The sequence below is a fragment of the Pteropus medius genome, unplaced genomic scaffold, assembly GCF_902729225.1.
Source record: "Pteropus medius unplaced genomic scaffold, Ma_sr-lr_union100, whole genome shotgun sequence".
Lineage (NCBI taxonomy): Eukaryota > Metazoa > Chordata > Mammalia > Chiroptera > Pteropodidae > Pteropus > Pteropus medius.
This window is the reverse complement of record NW_024349224.1, coordinates 7193037-7207179: the sequence shown is the minus strand read 5'-3', so window position 1 is coordinate 7207179 and position 14143 is coordinate 7193037. Positions and strand designations below refer to the sequence as shown.

Sequence of the window (14143 nt, the reverse complement as noted above, 5' to 3'; positions counted from 1 at the left end):
AGGACTTTGAGGCAGCTCCTTGGATGCCTCATGTCACTGTCCCAAGTGAGGCTTGTATCCAAACGTACTGCTGACCACGGGCAAGTGTAACACCCCCACCACCTCCAGCCCCATGCTTAAAAGGGCCCCCACAGTGCTACCCAGGTCCTCTTCAGGAATGAGGACCTGTGCCCTGCAGAGGGCACTGCTCGGGCCTCAGCTGTCAGTTTTCGGGAACTGCCTAACTGAAGAGGGCCACCTTGCTCAAGGCCACAACCCTTTCCCAGAGCATGTGGCATCATCCAATAACTGATCAATACCAGGGCATACAGTCCCCGTCCCTGCACCCCAACTCAGGACAAGTCTGGAGGGCCCTCGTGGCTTCCGAGTTCCCGTGACCAGCTGAGGCTTTGCTGGGAGCCCAACCCCTCTGGTTGGCACTGCCTCCTCCCCTTCTCTCCAGCCCTCCTGCTGCAGCCTCCACCTACGCCCTCTCCCCCCACCCCCAACCCCGCACTCTCCTTCAGAGCCATGGAGAACAAAACAAAGCAATTCTTTGTGCCCCGGGTGTCAGGCGTAGGGTCCCCTTCTGAGTCTTTGCCAGTTCGACAGCCAGTGTCCCGTGGTCGTTTGTGTAGGGAACACGCCAGTTCCTATAATAAACCCAGCCCTGATCCTTCCAGTTGGCCAACCCTGAGCCATGTGGTGTCATCTTGTGTCTCTTCCTCCCCAAGACTGATCTTCCCTTTGGGGTCCTCAGCAGCCACTGTGGGCCCTGCCCGCTGGCCTCAGGGTTTCTGTCACCTCAGTGCAAGTGGGGCCTTACACCCCTCCGCTCCTGCCCCTACATTTTACTGAGACCAGCCAGGAGCATCTGTACAGGTAGGTCCCGGCTGCTCCAGGAGGGACTGCCACACAAAGTGATGGCAGCTGGCTTTTTTTGGCCCCACACGGGGTCACTCCCTCCCCTTCACGCTGGGTCCTCCCACCTGACTTCTGGGCCTTAGCGCTGAGACCTGGGAACAGCCCCAGTGAGGGAACAGAGCCACTCCCCTGATAGATGGACCCCTCTCCTCTAAGGAGGGCAGTGGGCGTGGAACTCAGGGAAATGGGTGTTGGGATCACCCATCTTCCTGGGACATCTCCCTTTGCTGTCACTTTGCAAATGTTCTGGCTTCCCATCTCCTCCATCTTGGTTTCTTTGAAAGGAACAAATTAGAGGGAAATATAACCTACAAAGAACAGAGCAGGACCTCACCTTCCTCACTTGGGATATAATACCTCCAGTAATAGAATCAAAACTGACATGAATTTTTAGGATAGCTACAATAGACTATGAGCTCCCTAAAGGCAGGGATTGCCTTTTGCTCATCTTGACATTCCTGGCATATGATGGGCATTTAGTAAAAAAAAAAAAAAAATTTTTTTTTTTTTTTTTTTTTTGGTTAAATAAATGGATCCCAGCAGTGAGTCACACAGAGAATGAAGCTAATGAACTCCCCGGGGCCTTTCTCCACTCAAGCTGTGACCTAATCCTCATTTAGGCAGTTAGGTTTGGGACCTCAGGGCAAGATGTAATATTTATCCCCGTAAAATCCCATCTTGCTGGAAACAGCCCCTCTAGATCTTTCTGGCCAGCTCAGAGCAATGGGCCAAATCATGCTGGTGACCTCAGATCAAGGTCTCAGCTCCAGCCCCCGACGAGTACCTCATTCCTGCAAACTCGTCATCCGAAGGGCCTCAACAGCTGGCTGCCTCATGTGCATCTGAGCTGAACTCGGTTTGGCAAGCTTGGGGGTATAGATGGCCCTCTCGCAGCCAGGCCAGATGTGAGGGCACCGAGTTTGCAAATTCCTGCCCTCTGTACCACGCACCACCTCAACAACCCCAACTCTTTTGGCCAAGATGGCTCTAAAGGGCAATGAGAATCTGAGCTGACTTGGGGAAGGAGGAGAGCCCCATTGGGGACCGAGCACCACATAGGGCCTCATGAAAACAGGAAAAATGTTAATCCCCATTCTCCAGATGACGCAACTACAGAGAGACAAGGTTAGGCTCTCGGAATATGGAGTGATGCCCCGTCTTGGCTCTTACGTCCACCAGACTCGAGCATGACTACTTCCAGCCCTATTTCCCTTCATCAATTTCCTCCTAGAATCAGTTCTGCTCCCCCCAAAGTCAGGACCTTACCCCACTCTTAGGTCTAACCCATGGTCAAAAGTCACTGAACGAAAAATAATAGTAACGACTCCACTCACTGAGCCGCTACTATGTGCCAGGCACTGTTTTGAGTCCTTTGCCTATATCCTCTGTGATGCCAGAACACCCTGCGAGATGATGCGTTGATTCCCCTTTTCTGCACAAGGAAACAGAGGCCCAGAGAGGACAAGTAGCCTGTCAGGCCCGGGTTCAAACCCAGGTCTGTCTGAACTTAAATCTCAGAGCGGGTTGGCAAGACATGTCTCAAATGGCAGAAGCCATTTGCAAAGGCTAATTCACAGTGGCCTGTTCCCTGGCTGGTAGGAAGACATGGGGACCCACCCACCTCCACCCCCACCCCCAGAGACCAGGACAAGCCAGGTCCAAGGCCACAGGTACAGAGGGAGAATCTAGAACCCTGGAATCGGCCCCACTGCCTGGCACTGCCTCCACATTTGAGAGGGTTTTGAATGAAGCCCTGGAATTTCTAAGGAAGCCTCTTGCACCCACGCACCCCAGCAGCTGGCCTACAGGAAGATAACCAGACAGGATGATGTCTTCCAGGAATTCATTTGGAAAATTAGCCGGCGGCCTAAACCATTAGCACCTTTACAAATTCAAAACACCCTCGAGTCTGGACCAGCGTGAACGACTGGATTTTGAAGCTATCGTGTTAAGACTGGCACCAGAAGAGCACACGGGCTGTCAACAAACAGAGTCTTCCGGCTCGAGTGCAGTGTGGGGCCAGGAGAGGGCTGGGTCTTGGGGCTCATCTAAGTTCACCTCCAGCTATAGCGGGGAACTTGGGCTCAGAGAGGGGCTGTGCCGTGCCCAGCGTAACAGAGCTGAGATTCGAACTTTTGGCCTCTTCCACAATTACACGATCCCCATGCACTAGCCTGCTTGCCCATCTCTAGGGCTGACTACGGAATTACCGGATGAGAACTTATCCACAAAGAGCAGCCTGGAGGTCTCAGCAGAGATAAAGCCCAGAAGGGGCCCGCTGAGCATCCCCCAGAGGGGCGGGGACCGCACTGCTCTGCTGTGCCGACCGTGGACTTCGTAGCCAGAAACGGAAACTCGCTGGTAGCGCTTCCCCACCCCTTAGCCTGGCATTCAAGGTCTCCGCCGCCCGGCCCCAACTCGCCTCTCCACCCCAAGCTCCCCCAGCTTGCCCTGCAGCCTGTGCTCGCAGGCTCTGAGCTGATCCTGCGTGCACAGTTGAATATTGCCTTTCTTCCCGAGGCTTGTCCATACTTCTTCCATCCCGAGGAGCTGAGCTCCAACCACAGCCCACCTCCTCCGAGTCTCACCCAAGCAGCCCCTCTTTAGCTCTTTAGAGTGCTTGCCACCTCCCCCACCCACTTCACACATCACCATCATGATGCTGAGAGGCAGCGGCAGCTTCCTTCACTAAGGCCGTCCTCCATGCCAGGCTCTCTGCAGGCATTTGGTCCTCACGACAAGCCTCTGAGTGGAACGCCACTGTTTCCATTCGATAAATGAGGAAACTGAGGCTTGGAAAGTCACCCAAAACCACAGAGCTAGAAGTTGGAACCCAGGACTCCATGGCTAAGGCCCCCCATCTCCAGGCTGCCGGCCCCACCCCCACAGCGCATGCGCCTCACTGTTAGTTACCGCCAGGGATTCCGCCGTGTTTGGAACGGCTAGATCCTCGAGGGCTTGGGCCATTTCATGAATGCACTCGCTCAAGAAGTCTGCTGGGTATCTTCTACCACATTCCCAAGACCTAGGCCTTATTTGAGCACTAGAAATACAGGGGTGAAAAAGCTACTTCTCTGCTGTCTAGGTGCCCCAGCCTGTTGTGGAGACAGACCCACAAAAAGACAGATGACCCAACAATTCAGAATGAGCTACGCGCAGAGCTAGTAAGCCCAGGAGACAGGGCTTCCAGCCAACTTCACTTAAAAATTGGAACCTGTGGCAAAGTGGCTCTGTTTTGTGCCCTAGGCACCTGATATGTCACCTTGCATATAGCAGGCACTCTCTGTGTTAGCGGCAATGGCCTAGTGAGCACACAGTGTCAGTAAAAGGCCCAGGCTATCCATCTAGCTGATCTGTCCAACTGGCCATCTGGGGTGCTTTTAGTTTCAACAAACACTTATAACAATAAAAATGACTTGTAGCAGCATGACAATGAAGCCCCTGGGTGACTGAAGCTCCTGGCAGGCGGACAGGGTAGTTCATACATCTAGGTGACCCCTGCAGAGCCAGCACTGGGCCTCACTTCGAGAGGAACCCAGTAAATATTGTTGATTAATGATGGAGTCTTCCACTCCATAGGGACAAGCAGTCTAAGATGGTCACCGAGGACAAGCTGGATGGCACATCCCAGGGTGTCTCTGTCTGTCTTTCATTCGTTATCTCCCTGCCTGCTAAAATGGCATAGAATCTTCATTTCCTCCCTTCTTGGGTGCAAATGGCCAGAGTGCTTAAACCTGACCAGAAACCCTTGAGAAGCTGCAGGAGCAAAATATGAAAGTTTCACTTCTGGTTCCCATTTCTCTCCCACAGTGAGAAGCATGTGTCTAGAGTACACGCTGAAGCAAACTGCTGGGTCCCAGGCCCTATGGGACAAGGGCATGAGCTTGCCCTTCACCCAGCTCCAAACTGTCATCCTGCCTCCCTCTGAGGCCCTGCCAGGCAGGATGGTCTAGTGGATAGAGAGAGAATTCCAGAGCTGAGCCCCTTTCACCACCTTCTTCCTGTAGGTCAGCTCTCTGCAGGGCACCTCTGAGTTCATCACAGCCAATGGGCAGGACTAGGGGGTTCAGGTGCCCAGGAGCAAAGGCCCTCAGGAAGGAGCTAGCTAGAGCCATAGCACCCCACATCCTGTCCCCTAGGCTGCTCCCCACAGGGCTCTGCCACCTGGCTGGGCTGTAGTTGATCTCTAGGCTCTCATCCCAGGACAGGTGGGTAAACTGTCACTCAGCAGGGGGAGAGGAAAAGGAAGAGAGTCTGGCTGCTACGCCCATTTTCTAGGCCCCTGATGCAATCCGCCCTGCCTGCCGTGAGGCCAGGACCCCAGGAGGTGGAGCCTCGGTTCCATCATCCAGGCCAGCTCCTGAGACCTACTGAACCAAACCCACCCAGGCTGGGCGCTCTGGCCCCTGCAGCCGACCAGCACCAACTGCCAGCGGAGTCCCTCTGACTCTAGTTTCTCTTCGAGTGACTCTGTTCCAGAATCTCTGTCCCCAAGAGCACAGGGCTTCCCAAGTGGCTTCAGAGAGCCCAAGTCCTCCATCAAGCTCAGAGTGCTGGATTTAGGGACACCGCGTGCCTGGTTGTCACCGCCTGCGCCCCTTCCAGAGCTCTCCAAATCGCCTCCCTTCTCGCGGACCATCAAAGTCAGGGTTCCTCACCCAGCCTGGTGCCCCAGTCCGTCCTGGTGCCCCACGCGCCTATCAGTCCGTGTTCGCGCCTCGATTTCCCTCTTCCATGCGGGACGCCAATGCTTCGTGCGTGAGCCCTGTCCAGTCCCTTCCTACGCCCCAGACTTGCCCACGTGCTTCCTCCTCTCCTCCCGTGCGTATCCCAGCTCCTCTCCCTGACACCGCTACGGACAGGTAGCCTCCCGAGTCCCACACCCCCAGCCCATCAGGGGGCTCACCGCCGCCGTTCTTGTAGCAGAGGTAGGGGAATCGCCACACGTTGGCCAGGTCCACCGCGAAGCCGACCACGGAGAGCAGGAAGTCGATCTTCTTGCCCCAGGTCTCCCGGGGCTGCTCGTCGCTGCCGCGGGACGCCAGGAGGCACTGGACCCCGTTGCGCTCTTTCAAGACCAGCAGCTCCGCGGCTTTGCGCGCCCTCAGGGGCTGCTCGGACTCCAGGTCCGTCCCGCTGTTCTGCGGCTGCACCTGCGGGTTCAACCGCGCCAGAATCATGGGTGCGGCTGGCGGGAGGGACGTCCGCGGTCCTGGGAGCGCACCGAGGCTCTGCTTGGATAAAAGGAAAAGATGTAAGTCCCTGAGCCGTTCCGCCCGCCTTGTGTCCCCGAAACCTCCTGCCAGCGCCGGGGGTACCTCGGTCAGCGTGCGCTGAGCGGACGCGGAATTCCCAGAAAAAAAGGCGCGCGTCTGTTGGCACAATTTGGAAACAGAGGTAGCGGCGCGCGGGACGGAGACGGAACTTGGAGGCGGAGACCGCCCCGGCCCTCCCTGTAGGTCCGGCCTGGGACCTGGCAGCACTTCCCTGGTGTGGCCGCTGCCGCTCGGGTCCGAACGACCGGGTTTGGACACGCAGCGGTAGAGGTTTCCCAGGGCGGTGACCCGGGGCGGTGACCCAGAGCGTTGACCCGGCCCGGTGCAGCTGGCTGCCTGTCGCCCCAGCCCGGGTCTGCGCCACCTCCAACAGCCCCAGGAGCCTCCCCGGACACGGACGCCTCTGCACTTCAAACTCGCTGGCACTCCAGCTGTGCGCGTCCCAGCCTGGGCCGCCCCGGCCCACCTAGCCGGGTCCCGCGCGCAGGGCGCACTCACGTGTCGGCAGCGATGGGATCCCGGATGCCGTGCGCCCTACCCGCCGGGACCCGCCTCGCCGTGCCAGGCTGTGCGGCGCGATCTGGAGCCGGGCTCCTCCGCGTGGCCGGAGGCTCGGGGCGGCCGGCGGGGCGCGGGCTCGTCGGTTATGGCCGCGCCAAGAGGGGGCCGGGCTGGTAATGTAGCCTGAGCCCCAGGTAACGCGCCGATTGCATTAACCCAGCGCCGGGCCGCTCCGTCTGGAGCCTGTTAGCACTAATGGAGAGTGACAGCACGGCCGGGGATGGGCAGGGGCGGGGGCGGGGGCGCGGCGCGGGCTCCGGGGTGGCGGGAGCTCCGCTCGTGGCGACTCAGGGGCCCCCGGCGCGTATTCCCCTTCCAGGACGCACGGAGGCACCAGACGCCGCTGTTTTGGCACCAGCCTCTGCCATCCACCAGGAGAAGAGAGCGGGACTCTCAGAACTAGGCGCTGAGGGCGAGGAGGGCGGGAAAAGGCTGGGGAGAGCAAACGACCCGGCTCAGCACCCTCTCTGTCATCCGCGGCAGGCCTCTTAAACTACCCTTCTAGAGTTTATCCTTCAGCTAAATGGGAACATTCTGCTCAGTGCCTAGGACGGCACACTATGCTGACAGGCCTTGGGGTGGGTTTTGTTCAGCTGACTTGGGTTGAGAGGCCACAGCCCAGCACTGACTCCTACATCTCTGTTATGGGCAAGCTAGCAAGGTCCGTGCCCCCTGTTCTGTGAGGTCGAGAACTCTTATTCATTCATCTACTCACTCATTCATTCACCCCTTCTCTAGAGCAGAGGGCACTGTTCTAGGCTCCGGGGATGCATGAGTGGACGACTCACTCAAAAATCCCTTAGGTGATGGAGTTCACATTCTATCCGGGAGAGCCGGGAAAACAGGAAACATGATAAGTAGATGCATTATCCGGTAAGACAGAAGGCTGCCTGTTTCCCAGAGGTGACAACACTGAAGCAGGATGGGTGGGAGTTTTGACAAGCTCAGGTGTGCTGATCTTTCTGTTCTTTAAGCTCAAACCCACCCCAGGACCTGTACACTCTTTCCTCTGCCTTAGTCGTTCAGATCTCAGTGGTCCCTTCCTGACCACTTAAATCTCAGGCACACCCTGCTCTCTATCACACCGCCCTATTTTATTACGTTGTTACATCACTGTCCAAGTTTATTTATTTGTTTAGTACCTGTCTCCTCTTCAGTGGCATATGAGCTCCGTGAGGGTAGGGACCTTAACCGTCCTATGCTCCACTGTATTCCCAGCCCCTCAAACATACTAGGGCATCGACCAGCGTGTGAAGTGAATGAATTAATGGGGGCGCCAGGGGATGTTTAGAGCATTTTTCACTAGAGGGACCAGGATGACAAAATGTCCTCTGGGAAGGAGGCAGAGAGAAGAGGAAGGGGTAACTAGTGAGGCAGTCCGGTCTGTCCTGGCTGTCGGGGCGCGGGTGACCGGAAGCAGAAAGAAGGAGAGCCTGGAACCACAGGTTCCCACCCGCCAAGGACACCGATGTCCTTTAACCCACGGACCACCTGGACAAACCTGTGAGGAAAGCGCCAAAGGAATCGTCTTTCCATTTTTCAGATCAGGAAACTGTGGCTCTGAGGATTCAAGAGACCTGGGTGAAGTTCCACAGGTTGGAAGTGACAAAGTCGAGAGGAGAATCCAGGTCTCCTGGCTCCCAGCCCCTGTCCCCTCCACCAATTAGTGGACGGAAACACTCAGAGTCTCTCTATTCATCATGCTCAGCTCCTCTCCTCTATGCCATGCTCCTTCCAGCCAGTCCTGAAACTGCCACCCTAAACACCCTGCAAAGCCCCAGCAGCCTCACGGGAGACCCCCATTACCTTTTACTGCAGCAGCCTCCTAGCTGGTCACCACACAGCCAGTATCTTTCCAGCCACGTGATGTTCAGCAGCTGCCAGAGCTCTTTTAAAATTCAAGTTTGATCACCTCACTCTTCTACCTAAAACTCCTCTAAGAGACGGCAACATGTCAACGTGATTTAATGAACTCTGGATTTGAGATATTTTTATTTTCTTCTATATAATTCTCTATCTGCCAACTTTTTTTTTTTACAATGAGCATGATACTTATGCAATCAGAAAAAGATAACCCACAATTTCTTAAAATCTTCCAATCTTTCCAAGATAATATCTAAACACCTTCAGCCGTAGACAAGATTCTGTCTATTTAACCATATCTCTTGCTATCCTAATTCAATCCTCTCCCCATTCTTCCTACAAACCATTTACCACCTCCAAAATATGCTTTATTCTCTAGCAACATGGGAGATAGTTAACTACGAGTAGTTCCCTGGGCACTTTATGCCTTTTTATACCTCTGGATTTTTGAATATGCTGTTTTCATTTTTCTCTCATCTACCTGAAGAACTCCTATTCATCCTTCAAAACTTCAGATGTCGCCTCCACTGTGAAGCCTTCCCTGATAACCCACATCTCACAAGAGAGTAAACTCTTCTATACTGCTTTGTATATTCATCCAGTACAGTTATCTGTGTGACTTCCCTACCAGGGCAAGGACAGTGCCTGGCGTATCCTGTCACATTGTACGTGGAGAGCATTAGAAGAGATCTAAGTCGTCGTTTGGGTTCAGTGTCTTTGGTTGGGGTGTTTTATGCTAGATTCCTTCAGAAGCAGAAAAAATCGAATTCGCATAGTTTATTTTGGAGGTGCCCCCGGAAGTACTGGTGGAGGAGTGGGGGAGGTGGGCAGGAAAGGGAAGGAAACCAGTACAGGAGACATTAATGAGCCCTTCCAGCGGTGGGCAGCTGATGTTCCGTCCCGCTGGGGACTTCTGGGAAACTGCACAGACCATGCTTCAGTCATTCCGGGCAAGGAAGCTGCAGTATTTATCTATTAAGGCTGCTCCCAGGGTGCTAACCTGCCAGCCTTTCCAGCTTGCCCGGTGCGTGGGCTGAGCACACTCCTGTCACGGGAGAAAGGCTTCCAACAGAGCCCCAGGTCCTGACAGTAGGAAGCTGATGGGTCAGGTCTGTGCTGGCGGGAACTCTGAATGATGAGGGGAGTGGGCAGGGCACTGGAAGTGTTTGCTATAGGGACAGAGGGAAGCAACCCCCACCCCCACAACACACACACACCCTCAAAGGGCAAATCAGCAAGTCCTGAGAGTTTCACTTTGTGGTTTCAGAGACTTCTGAGGGATGGCAGTGAGGACCCCAGGCTGGGGCTGGGCTGAGGGGAAGGCGTCTCTCTCCATCTCTGGTCCAGATACCCTGCCCACAGCTCCACGAGCCATGGGGCCATGTGGCTTCTCTCTGTGCCCCGCATCCTGCCCCTCCAAGTGGCCTGAGGGCAAGTGGGTGGGCAGGCGGCTGGAGCATTATCAGAGCTAACGTGATCTCTGGGAGGCGTCACTTCCACTTACCATGGCACTTGGTGACACAGGCCAAGGGCACAAGGCGATGATGGCTGGTGCTCTCAGTCCAGCTCTGGCCATCTCCCCACAGATGCCAAGACCCTGACACACAAAGGCTGGACTGGAGGATGTTTGGGATCCAAAGGACTGGGTTCTGGAAGGGTCCTGCGGGCACGCTCAGAACCTGACCTCCATCACACTGGTGGGAGGACGAGGCCAGAGGGAGGAGCGGTTTGCTCATATGTTTGCTTCTTCCCTCTTATTCCTTCCTTTCTTTATTCTGATTTTTATTATTTTTTATTTGTTTGTTTTGGGATCAGGGGCCAATAGACCTGAATGTCTGTGCAGCTGACCTGCTCAGGGGTAATTAATTACAAATTTTGCTGCATTTACAAATAGCATAAGAGTCTCCTCAGTAAAAGACCCTGTGAGCTGAAGTCACTCTCCTCCAGGACATCTCCCACGAAAGCACCCAGGGGGTCCTCAAGGCTCCCAACCCATTCGCGTGTGGCTCAGTCCTTAGCTTCTCCTCTACTGAGACCCTACCCCAACTGACCGCCATCCCGGGGGGCCACGAGGCTTGGCTGGGCTCGTGCCATCAAGTCCTCAAAAGGATGCGTCTAGTCACTCACCTATATCTGCCGTGGAAGGACTTTGCATTTTATTCTGAATGAGATAGGTAGGAGCCACTGGAGGAAGGAATAGAATCTGAACTCCTTTCCCAAAGGTCCGGCCCTGACCGGCTTTAAAAAGCGTCTGTCCACGTGACACTCGCGTTGACATTCCCCGTCTAGATCCAGCTACAGACTGGACATCTCGGCCTGGGTCATAAAAGGCACCTGGGACTCATGATGTCCCGAGTCACATTGTTGACCACCCTTTCTGACCATCCACCTCACCCCCCCACACGTACCTGCTTCTCCTTGAGTCCCTCATCCCAGGTGATGGCATCTTCCTTCTGCTTTCTCAGGGCAAACACCTTGGAGTTGGCCTTGACTCTTTCTCACAAAAGAAATAAATGTGTTCTTTTGTGGACTTGCCAATGCAATCCTAGTCGGGCCTGGGACCCCATGGGACGGTGGATCAGGCGGGGGCAGAGGCACCAAGGTGGTCACTGTGATGACAGGGGATGAGTACATGGTTCGCATCCTCTCCAGGGCAGAGGCGGTTATCATCAGCTGACCATCAGGATGGGCCATATCAGGCTGGTCCAAGGGCTCTGTCCATTCGGGGACTATCAGGACAGGGTGGACGCCTCACGCTTCTGTGAGCTCCATTGGAAGACCAAGCATTCCTTAAATAATCTGATGGAACGTGGACTCTCTCAGAAACATGCACATACACACAGCATTTTAAAATTCAGTGTAAAAAATACCATACATAAGGAAAAGTATATAAGACATGTATGAACGGTTTACAGTTTAAATAATACTAATGACATGAACATACAAGAACACTCCCCCAGCCCAGAACAAGAAAAAGAGCATTTCCATCCCCTACGAGACTTTGCCCCTCCCGAGCATATTCCTTTACTCCTTCCTCCCTAGGTAACCACTATCTCGAATTTAGTAAATAACCATTTTTTTTTAACAGTATTACCATCTATGAATATATTCCTAACAATACATTGTTTAGTTTTGTCCTTTGAACTTCATATAAAAAGAAGCACACCATTGATACTGTTCTGTGACTTTGGCTGAATGTAATATTTTTGAGGCTCATCCACGAGGATGGATTTACCTGTAGTTCACTCACTACTCGTTGTTATATATATATATTCATTTCATTGTACGAATAGTCACAGTTTTGTTCACTCAACTGTTTAAGGATATATGGACGGTTTCCTTACTTTCTTTTTTTTTTATATTTCAAGCAGTGCTGCCTACAAACTTTTTTTTAATAGGTGTCTCCTACGCACATGCATTTCTGGAGGCTTTACACTTAAGAGTGAATTCCTGGTTTGTAGGGTATGTGTTTATTAAGGTTTATCAAGTAAGGCCAAATTATTTTCTAAGTGGTTGTGGCAACCGACAATCCCTATAGCGGTTATTTCTTCACTCCCAATTTCTTCACTCCCAATTTCTTCACATCTTCACCAACCAACCCTTAGCATTATCTCGGCTTTTAACTTTCGCCAGTCTTTTGAGTGTAGTTTTAACGTGCATCTTCCCAACTTCTGAAGATGCTGAGCATCTTTTCACAGGCGTATAAGCCATTTGTACTTCTTTCCTTCTGTGAAATGATAACATGTAATTCGTGTAATTTTCTATAGGTTCGTTTATCCTTTTCTTATTGATTCACAGTGGTTCTTAATTTATTCTGCGTACAAATCTGTCAGTTATATTGCAAACACCTTTTTTGGGTTGTATTATAAGTCTTCTCTCTGGTGATTTCGATAACCAGAGCTTATTCATTTTAATGTGATTTAATGTAGCAGTCTTTTCTTTCAGTTTATGTATTTGTGTTTAATAAATCCTTCTTTACCCGATATTTTCTTAAGTTATATTTTAAAATTTGACAGTCTTTCCCTCTTTATTTATATCATTAATCCATATAAAGTTGATTGTGGGGTGTGAGATAGGGATTCTACTTTATTATTCTTCATAAGAATAACTGATAACAGGTTGTCCTGGCCCATTCATTAAATAGTTACATCTTTTCTGTTTTGATTGGCAGAGAATGTTCTGTCACAAACCAAGTTGCCTTGTACAGTGAGTTTATTTCTGGGCTTTTCGTTTTGCTCCATTGGTCTATTTGTCTGCGCCTGAGCAATATCACGTTGTCTTATTAATATCACTTTCTAGGTAAAAACTTTCAGTTATGAGATGAATACATTCTGGGATCAAAGGTTTAGCATGGTGACTACAGTTAAAAATACTTTTTGTCTATTTGAAATTTGCTAAGGGAGTAGATGTTAAATGGTCTCGCCACATACACACACACACACACACACACACACACACACAATAGACACACACAATAATGCAATCATGATGATAGATGGGTTAATTAACTCAGCTATGGTAATCACATCACAGTGTATATGTGTATCCTATCACACGGTACACTTTAAATATATACAATTTTATTTCTTAATTGTACCTCAATAAAGCTGGGGAAACAAACAAAACAAACAAACAAACATTGTTTTCTGTTAAGTTTTCCAATCTTATAGGACAAGATGCTACGGCTCTTTTTCTCTGGAAATGTCTTAGCAATGTCGTTCCCTACACATTTCAGAATCAGCTTGCTGAGTTTCACGAAAAATCCCTTTAGAATTTCAACTATGACTGCATTGCATCTCTAGATCAATTTAGGGAGAATCGACATTTTTATAGTATTTGGTCTTCCATTCAAGAACACAGTACATATCTCTACATAGTTGTCTTCTTAAACATTTACTGCATTTTAAATATAATTTTAGGGGATTTGCAGATTCCTGTATGAAATCCATTTCAGAATTTCTTAAAACGATCACCTCCTAATCTCTGTGCTCTCTTTTTTGCCCCCTCAAGAAACCTTTCCTGGTGGTTTTGCCAGTTATATGGACCCAAGTGATTCTTACAGCTACTTTCCCATCCCCTTCCTGCTTGTCTCACTGGGCCGTTGACATCTATTCCTAGGAAACTTACCAAGTTCAGCTGTTTCTGCAGCCTGGAGAGGCAGAATGGGGTCAGGGCTAAACGCATAGACTTAGGGGCCACATTGCCTGAATTTTTATCCCGGCTCCACCATTTACTAGCTGTGAAATCTTGGCCAACGTCTCCTACGTCTCTGTGTCTCAGTTTCCTCATCTATAAAAAGGGGGAGACGGCAATGATAACAGTACCTGCTTCATAGAATTGTTGAGAGGATCCAACGAATGACAACACATAAAGCACCTAGAACAGCGCCTAGTATACCATATGCGCTACTTCTTGTTTCAAAAAGTTCAGTTTCTCTCGTGGGAGGTGGGATCTTCTCCGGATTTTAAGTTAGGTTTATCTGACTTTCAAATTCTAAGACTTGGTTGGAATAGCACATATGGGCTGGTATAACAATTACG

General features: G+C 51.6%; 1 protein-coding gene across 1 annotated transcript in view; it reads right to left on the bottom strand.

Moving 5' to 3' along the window:
• Positions 1 to 6973, bottom strand: part of SLC6A2 (solute carrier family 6 member 2) — a 43655-nt gene extending 36682 nt beyond the window's left edge. Inside the window, 2 exon segments of the mRNA XM_039881089.1 lie at positions 5810 to 6134; positions 6678 to 6973. Of these exon segments, the coding sequence (XP_039737023.1) occupies positions 5810 to 6083 (274 nt within the window). The 5' untranslated portion in view covers positions 6084 to 6134; positions 6678 to 6973.
• Between the last annotated feature and the right edge of the window lie 7170 nt (positions 6974 to 14143).